At 47.6% G+C, this 9,389-nt stretch overlaps 1 protein-coding gene across 1 annotated transcript; it reads left to right on the top strand.

The window, feature by feature from the left end:
- Positions 1-3,067: 3,067 nt before the first annotated feature.
- Positions 3,068-5,331, top strand: Pnma6e (PNMA family member 6E). The gene is given in 3 exon segments (XM_032889510.1): positions 3,068-3,329; positions 3,332-3,430; positions 3,920-5,331. Coding segments are annotated over 3 exon segments (1,773 nt in total).
- Positions 5,332-9,389: the final 4,058 nt, after the last annotated feature.

The following is a 9,389-nucleotide window of genomic DNA, read 5'->3' as shown; positions in this document are numbered from 1 at the left end:
TCGTAATCTTCCTTCCTCTACTACCCAAGTGCCAGGATGTCTAGTGTTCACTGCTACTTTCAGGTTTGTGCTGTGTTGAGGATCGAACCTGTGTGTTCATGAAAGCTACGTCAAAATGTGGCATTAATAACAGAAAAGAAAGGATAAAAACTATCAGCTATGATTAAACGTTATCATGACATGTGAGCAGGTTTATTGGGAACACATAAAATTTATGGTTTTCCACTGAATAAGAAAGCTTCAAGATGTATTCTAATGAAGTCGGCCATAGTATAAAGCAGCTTCTTTACACCCCCACCTAAATGACTAGTTGGAGAGCAAGGACCAATGAGTGTGCCTATTGCTTCTGGGCATCTCAAGCTTTGCCATATCAAGCCTTCACATTGGTGTACTTGTTCCCGTTAATACTGGTTCCGCCCCCGAGAGCTCTAGATCCAATCACTTGCCACAGAGAGTTCCAGAATTTCCTTCGATGTGGAGAGGGGGTTTCTGGGAGAAATAGGGGTTTCTGGGAGCTCCTTGGGCGATTGAGAGCTTCACACGTCTCTTCGCCTTCTCCGCATACGCGATTTGGGACATTTGCCCTTGGGATTCCTGAGGACAGCAGAGTGGAGGAAAGTGAACAACCAGGTAAGGACATTGGTTGACCTAGACCCTAGTTGCCTTTGGGACACGGGCAGGGTGCTGTGCGGTTGCCATAGTGAGGTACAGCGAGGGTGTACAGTGGGCCCGGCCGGACACACCCGAGTGAGGCCTCGTGTGTCTGTCGTAGTCTGGTCGCTTGTGGCTAGGAGGTGGAGGATAAGAGGTGGTTGACACAGGATGCTGAGGAGTGGTCATCACTGCGGGCTGTGTAAGGGGTCAGAGGGCAGTGTTCAGGTATAGGCAACCTTACGGGGAGAGTAGTGACACGAGGTGGCCTAGGCCTCTGGATGTTGGCGGTTGGGAGGGTCCCGTGGGACAGAGCCCTGGCGTGTTTGCCTGCCTTTAGGCACTTAGCTCTGGATGAGGGGTTGCGGTATGACTGAGGATTGAGAGGCTAAGCCACTGAGTGAAGGGTGCCCACCGCTGAGATCTCTCTGTGGAGAAAGCACGCTTGCGCATGCGCATCTGGTCTTTGGCGGGCTAACATCTGGTGGTTCCTTGGGGGTGGGGAAGGGTGCCTTCGGCGCACAACATGGCGGCCAGCCTCAGTATGGAGGAAAGGGAGGGGGGTGGGGCAACAACCGAGCATGGAAATGAGGCATTAGCTCCCGTTTGGAGGGACAACGCTAGGCTTTTAGGCGGTGGGTTACATAAGTGTTAAGATGCTGGAGCAGGGGTGCCTCAATTCTGAAAGTGATAAGAGAGGGCTCCTGGTTTTGGTTGGAGTGGGGAATAAGTGAATGGCTGCCGGCTTGTTCACAGCTTTTTGGTTTTGAGAAGCGAGAGGAGATCAATAATATTTAAGCACCCTGCTTTCCGGCCTAAAGAAGCTTGCTGTAGGCTGATTGCAATTGTGTGTTATCATGTGCCAGGACCTTGTAGCTGCCAGTTGGACAGAGTTTGGTGGTGGCATGTTCGGGGTGAGGCTGATTGGAAAAGCTGGTCCCTGGCTGGGGGTGGAGATGCAGAAGGCAAGGCTGACTGGCATCCTGGGATGAATATGAAGACCAGAAACTCTTAGTGGCTACACTTGAACTGCTGTGTGGAGAGAGGTAATACTGCTGTGGGGTGATGCTCTGCACTTGGGATTTGAAATGTTTGACGATCCCACAAATCCCTTTTGTACTTGGAAGCAACTACACGAATAGCAATGCCATACATTATATAGTTTCCTTGATAGACCATACATGTATTGTGCAAGAAAAATTTTTAAAAAATATTTATAAGCTATAGGCAGTAATGTGGGCCTGTACTCAGATATTCAAGAGACTGAGGCAAGAGTATCACTTGAGGCTAGAAATTCTATCCTGGGAAAATACTAAGTATTTAATGATTGTTTTGAATCTGCAACTGTTTTAGACCATGGTGACAATTCTATGTGAAATTAATAATGTCTAATTTTTTGTAGTGTTGGTAGTGGAACATCTGGCAAGGTCTTAATGGCTAAATATTTGGAATTCCGTGGGTCAATGAAAGTATGATTTGCTTTGTATGTTGTAGATAAATTTAGTTAGAAGAAATTATTTCAAATTTAACAAAAACTGCAAATTAGAAGGGAAACTAAAGAAATGATTAGCAGAAAATTATTTTACATGTTTTTATTAGAACAAAACAAATATAGGCTAAGCGAGATTACTGAGAAAGTAAAGGCTCCTGACAAATTGAGTTTGATTCCCTAGGCTGACCAGGTGGAAATTTACTGATTCCTGAAAGTTCTCATTTGAACTCTTAATGTGGCACTTGATGAGATACATATACCCACATACATAAAAGTTTGTACGTACACTAGGTTTTAAAAGTACAATAAAAAGTGGAGAACAAATGCCTAAGATAGTGACCTAACGATCCAGTTAAAGAAACAAGAGCCAAGAGCAATTCTAATTTAAAGAGTCAAATGAAGAAATGTTGCCTATAAATGTAGAAATCAGCTACAGAAAATATATACAAACAACACAAATGTCTCTTGAAAGTTGTAAAATTGGTAAGCACTGCTAATCAAGATAAGAGAACAAAAAGTAGTATCAATAATGAAAAAGAAGAGACTATGGCAGGCTATGCAGACATGAAAAGAGAATGGAATATTAGATGCAGGTTTATACCAGAATTTGAACACTGTAAGTTCCTTGGGGAGATAGAACATATTAAGATCTGCCACCAGATAAAATGTGAAATATAACCAACCCTGTATATTAGAAACAGATTTAATTTGTCAAAGAATTTCTTAAAATCAAACAAAATGGAAAAGGAGTAGGACTGGCCCCACACTTTATGGAGAACCTTGGTGGGGCTTGGATTGCCTGACACTAACATGTCTTTCTGTTTTGTTTTATTTTGTTTTTGTTTTTCACTCCCAGGCTGAGGAAGAGACTAGTGCAATCAGACACACCCCTGTCTGGTCATGTTACCTCCTAAGTTCACTGCTATGGCACTGGCGATTCTGCAGGACTGGTGTGGGTGGATGGGTGTCAATGCCCAGCGCTCACTGCTTATCCTGGGCATCCCCGATGACTGTGGTGAAGAAGAATTTCAGGAGGCAGTGCAGGCTGCCCTCAGGCCCCTGGGCAGGTACCGAGTGCTTGGCAAAGTCTTCAGAAAGGAGATTGGGGCAAAGGTCGCTTTGGTTGAATTCGCTGACAATTTAAACCAAAGTTTGATCCCCCAACAAATACCAAATAATAGGGGGTCCTGAGTGTGATCTTCCTTCCTCCAGTCCCTGAAGTCGAGTCACAGGATACATTCAGTTTCCCTGCACAGGCTCATGGGCAAGCTTTGGAAGGGGCTTCAGGTGGGGTAGGAGTTTCAGGTAGGTCAGGAACTTCAGTTGGGGAAGGACATGTAGATGAGATAGGAGCTGTGGGTGAGGCAGGAGGAACAGCTGAGGAAGGAGCTGCAGATGAGGCAAGAGTGTCTTCTTGCAAGGAGGGAGCAGGTAAGGCAGGAGGAAGAGCTGCCACTCCTGACTCTTTCCTACAGGAGGAAGGAGCTGTGGATGAGGAAGGAGCAGAGCGGGAGAGAGGAGCAGGTGAGACAGGAAGAGCAGTGGAGGGAGGAGCTGCAGCTGAGGCAAGCTTGTCAGATGAGGACGGAGCAGAAGATGAAGGAGGAGTCATAGATGAGGCTGAAGTTATATATGAGGCAGGAATTATAGGTGAAGCAAGACTGCCAGATGAGGGGGCTATGGATGAGGAAGATGATGTAGTTGAGGCAGGGGCTGCCAGAATGTCTGATGAGGAAGGGGCTGGAGGTGACATGGGGGTTGCAGGTGTTATAGGAGGTATGGGTTGGGTGGGAGCTGCAGGTGAGGTGGGAGCTGCAGGAGAGGGAGGAGTTTTAGAGGCAGGGGCAGGTGAAGAGGGGTCTGCAGGGGATGAGGAGTCTGGGAGCGATGAGGGGTCTGCAGGGGATGAAGGATCTGTGGATGGTGGAGGAGCTGTGGGTGAAGCAGGAGCTATAGGTGAGGATGAGGCAGGAGCTGCAGGTGAGGCAAGAATGTCAGATGAGGAGGGAGCTGCAGGGGACATGGGAGTTGCAGGGATCATAGGAGCTGTAGGATTGGCAGGAGCTGCAGGTGAGGCAGGAGGTTCAGGTGAGGAAGGGGCCTTTGATGTGGCAGGAGGGGCACATGGGGCTGGAACCTGGACCCGAGAGTGGAGCCAAGCCCTGCAACCCATTCTGGAAAACATGGCCTACCAGGAGCTGAGACACTTCACTGGGATGGAAGAACCTGGCTGTGGGGGTCAGTCTTTTGAGAGCTGGCTGGACCATGCCAATGACATGCTCTACCTGTGGCGTCACATATCCGAGAGAGAGAGGAGGCGGCGGCTGGTGGAGAGTTTGGGGGGCCCTGCCCTGGATCTCCTGTGTGAGCTTCTGGAAGAGCATCCAGACACCCCTGCTCAGGACTGCCTCGCTGCACTGGTGCAGGTGTTTGGCAACAAGGATACCGTGATGACAGCACGACTCAAGTTCCTGACTTGCTCCCAGCGGCCTCAGGAGACCCTGTTTGCCTATGTGATGCGCCTGGAAGGTCTGCTGCAGATGGCCATGGAGAAGGGGGCCATCCAGCCTGCAATGGTGGATCAGGCAAGGGCCCGGCAGGTGCTGATGCGGGCCAGGCCCAACCAGATGCTACAGAACAACCTGAGGAGGATGCGGCTGGAGAGGCGGCCACCTGGCTTTGTGGGGTTGCTGAGGCTTGTTCGGGAGACTGAGGCACGGGAGGCAGCTCTGGCTGAAAATGCAGAGGCCCAGGAGGGGGAAGGAGTGGAAGTGCATGGTGGTGAGCTGGATGTCCAGGCTGCCCTTGCCAGTGTTGGGGTTGCTGAACCTGCCCCTGCCATTAGCGAGGTCCTCCCAACCAGTGAAGATGCTGGCCAGGCTGCTGCTGCTGCTGCTGCTGTTCAGCAAGCTGCTGGGGCTGCTCCTGATGGTGATAGTGCCACAAAGGCAGACCCTGATTCTGGTGAAGCCAAGGCCTTCCCTGTCACCCAGAGAGATGATAATGCGTCAGCCCCTGCTGGCTCAGGCCAGGCAGGGCCCACTGAGGGCCCAAGTGTGCTTGAGAGTGTGGCCCATGAAGGAGAGCAAGAAGCAGAGCAGCCTGTAACAGAGGGGCTGAAGGAAGAGTCAGAAAATGAGGATGGGGCATGGGAGTCTAGTCACCCCAAGTCCTTCCTTGGCAAATAGGCTCAGAGGATCTAGGGGCTTCCTCCTACCTCAGAATCCAAGTCCTAGAGGCAGGTAAGGTAAGCCCAGGGCTTGTGCTTTACCCTAAAAGTAGAGCAGGGCCCAGAAAAGGTTTTGCTCAGCCTTAAACCTTAAACCAGTTCCCTCCCTCAACTTCCCAAGGAGTCCTGGCCACCACCACTATCTAGTTACCTAGGTTGCCCTTTATCATGACAGTGTTACCTCCAGATCTAGTCCTAAACTGTTATGGCTTGGTTTGCCTAAAATAGATTGCCGAGGGCCCACTTTTAGATTTAAATGTGTGGCCTAATGTCTAGCTGGATGATGTGAGAAAGAGGCCATCTCAACATTTCCAGGTACCTTTTTTTCCTCCCACAGGCAGCCATCCTCATTTGCAGTCTACAAAGACTGCTTTCTGCCATGGGATGGTCACTCTTATCTGCCTCATAGTCACCTAGCAAATCCAGAGCATTCATATTCACACACTTCTTATCATTCTCAGTGTGAACCTATGTAAGCCACTGGCTGATTGTTATCCACATGTGAGCATTATTTGACTAGGTTGTTTTCAGAGACCCTCCAAATCCAGCAACAGGAGCCAGTGGGAAGAACATAAGACAAGGGACTGGTTGTGTTCACCTTGTGACTGTCAGTTGATTGATCTTCATGGGCAAAAAGACGTGGACTTGGTTGGGAAGGGATTGAACATTGTGTTTTGATGTTCCATTTATGTTGTTTATGACTCCTATTCTACTTGGTGGTGGGGTGTCCTGTGTTACGGTTTCTAAAGACCTGTAACTGACCTTTGTCAGTAATAGGGCAGGGCCAAGTCACAGTATGTGACCCCTTGAGGTGATCGTCCAAAGTAAAGGAGTATTGCCAGAAGCCATTGTCTTGATAAGATGAGTATCTTGTATCTTCACAAGGGGAGAAAATGATAGGGGACCCCAAGGTGCTTGCAGGAGGAGTACAGTCTGGGAAATGAACTGCAGCCTCTAGTGGCTATGGTGTGTTCCTGACTAGTTTTTTGCCTTTTTCAATGGTTTCATTAAATATTTTTGTTTAATAAAATTTTTGTATGTTCTAAGCTGTGACTCACCACTCACTTGGGCAGTTGGGGATGGAGAGCGCTTTTATTTCAAACGTGATTTGTTGTTCAATTTCACTGCTCTGATTGGACTTTTGAAATGTTTTGCCAGCCTGACTGGATGGGCTTTGACTATTCCTGGCACTTGTTAAATGCGCAATTGAGGTGTAGCTATTTAGGGAGTTTCAGGTCAGCTTGGGCTACAGCTACATATTAAGACCATATCAATTTTTATTTATGTGTATGTGTACATATGTCATTTGTGCAGGTGCTTGCAGAGACCAAAAGAATAGCTACCCAGAAGCTGGAGTTGCAAGTCCCTGTGAGGTGCCCGATGTGGGTGCTGAGAACTGAACTGTGGTCCTGCTCTTAACATCTAGACTTTGTAGTAAAATATGCAAAATTATTGTTGATGCTGATTTTCCCAGTTTAGGGAAGGTACCACTGGTGCTATATACATGGAGTTCAAGACAACCCAAATCGTCATACTAATTTTAGCTTTTTTTTTTTTTGTTATTTTGCCAAGTATGAGCCCCACTGTGACCTGAGGTGGTTTGAATACTTCTTTCCTCTGGCCTTCAGTCTTGTTCATTGACAGTGCCAAATGTCTAGGCTCACATAGGCTGCCAGGATGCATGTAGCTCAGGGTGTAGAGCTCAAACTGTCTTTCAAACTCATCTCCTTCCTCATGCCAGTCCAGCTTCCTGATACAAAATGTGGACGTTATATTTGGCAAAACGTCCATAGAACTGGATTTGTAAAGGTTTTGAGCAATTACAGAGGCTGCTTGGTGACCTGGGATAGCAGTTACTCTGAGGGAGCACTTCTAAGCTCAGGCTTAGGGGTACATGAGTGGGTCACCAGAGGGTAAGGAGAATCTAGGGGTTTAGGGTAGCCCAGGGAGGCTGGCCGTCTCTCTCCAGTAGCTATCTTGCAGGCCTCAGAGCCTGTCTGAAACTTGAAACTTTTGGGCCACTTTCTGAGGACAGACAAGTTCCAGAATCATTAAGTTGTTGCCAGTTATGCCACTGTCACATTGCAGATACACTGGGAATTTGTAGGCAGTTTACAGAAAGGCCATGCCAAGCCACAAATGTGAACTATATACCAGGTCTTTAGCAACCAGGTTCTGAGGTTATCCCTCAGTGACTCCCTAGGAACTTGGAGTCTCTTTAACTGGGGGCAGTAATGCAGCTGGGTTTCCTGGTGCCATAAGTTACATGTGGCAGTGGGTGTTCCACATGGCCTGCCTAGAAGCTCCTGGGGAATCTTGGGTAACTGAAGGCAGTGTGTACCTCTGAAGCATAAGGGGCATGCACATAGGTACATAGTTCTGGAATGGACAGGCACTAAGGAGATGCTTGGACAGCAAGTGTCAAGCATACTGTGTCCATGGCACTAGTCTGAAGCTAATTCCCTGAATTACCTGTCCTTTATGGTCCTAGGATATGGTTGACCACAGGGGAAATAAACCAGAAGTTGTTCATTTGTTTTATGCCTAGCTCAGTTCAGTGTAATTCAGAGTCACTACAGACCACTTGAATTGCTGATCAACCACCTCATCTGGTCTGTTATTCCCTCATTGCCTGTCCTGGCAAATCTCCACGTGCAAGGTCAAATGCTGCTCTATGAGAGAGGTTTTCCATGGTGGGGATTTGAGGTAGTAAGAGGCCAAGAGGCTTCTGCATCTTCATCTTCTTCCTCTCCCTGCTTCTAGTCCAACTGACTTTAGTTTCAGTTGCAGGCATAATGGTGGTAGCCTAGCATAGAACCTCTGCCCACTCCTGCAGTGGCTACAATCCAATGACACATCAATTGTCATTCAGATATAGAACTCAGATTTTGACTAATAAACCCTAAGTGGCATGTCATTCCCTTGAGGTATCTTCCTGGCACAAGGATTGTGGGTACTTGGCTCCCAAGGAATTTCCTGCCCATTTCTGCCTGTCCCCTGGTTTGACAAGGAGCTCCTGGTTCCCCTGCTCTGTTCTGTCCTGCCCCAGGAGGCTCTTGAGAGCTGCTTTTCCTCAACCTTTCAGGTTCATTCTCATTAACCTCCCAACTGGGTGAGAAAGGCTTCAGTCTAATGTTCAGGCTGTGGCTAAAGGAACAGTCAGAATTGCTGAAGAAGCCATTAACATTGCTCAGCAAAGGGGCAGAGCAAGGTGTCAGAAAGCCCTGTCCATTAGACACTTTTAGCCAATTCTAATTAGGAACATGGAGATACCTCCCTTACACACTGTCTTGTGGGGCATCTTGGAGCCTATCAGCTGAGGACTGGCCTGCAGTGTGACTGCTACCCAATTTCAGACATACTCTGAATCTGTATAGTGACATTTCACTGACAATGGATATGACCCCCACAGTGGATATAGTTCAGGAAGTGGCTACACCTTACAAACCCTTATATATAGGGTAAGGCTTCCCAGCCTAGGGCAGTCTTCAAGTTGGGACCATAGGTACACTCTTGCCAGGCCCAGCTCCCCTTCCGTGACTGATTTGGTTTGTGGGTTTATAGAGCCAGGGAAAGCCATGCTCATGGCCTATATAATGTTATCTGTCTGCAAAAAATATCAACTTTTAGAAAGGAAATTCCTTTAAGGTCTTGGGTTATTTTCCTTTTCAGTTAGATAGAGAAATTCTGGGTTGGTGTTGCTTCAAAGGCAACTTCAAAGAGGAAGAAAATACCATTTGAAGCTGCTACAACCCTCAACCACAAATTATCTAGTAGCCTAGCCAAGTTGTGCTAAGTATGGACAGAGCAGGAGTGAGCTGAGCCAACAATGCCTTTTCAGAACTGGAGCAGAAATCAGATTGATCTAGAATTAAGGGCCATAGTCCATAGCACATGCATGAGGATGCAGAGAAAAACGGAATACTCCTCCATTGTTAATGGGAGTGCAAACTTGCACAACTCTGGAAATCAATCTGTTGGTTTCCCAGAAAATTGCAAATAGTTCTACCTGAAGAC

The sequence above is a fragment of the Rattus rattus genome, chromosome X (genome assembly GCF_011064425.1).
Source record: "Rattus rattus isolate New Zealand chromosome X, Rrattus_CSIRO_v1, whole genome shotgun sequence".
NCBI lineage: Eukaryota > Metazoa > Chordata > Mammalia > Rodentia > Muridae > Rattus > Rattus rattus.
The sequence above is the reverse complement of the archived record's forward strand: the minus strand, read 5'-3'. Positions and strand labels throughout refer to the sequence as shown.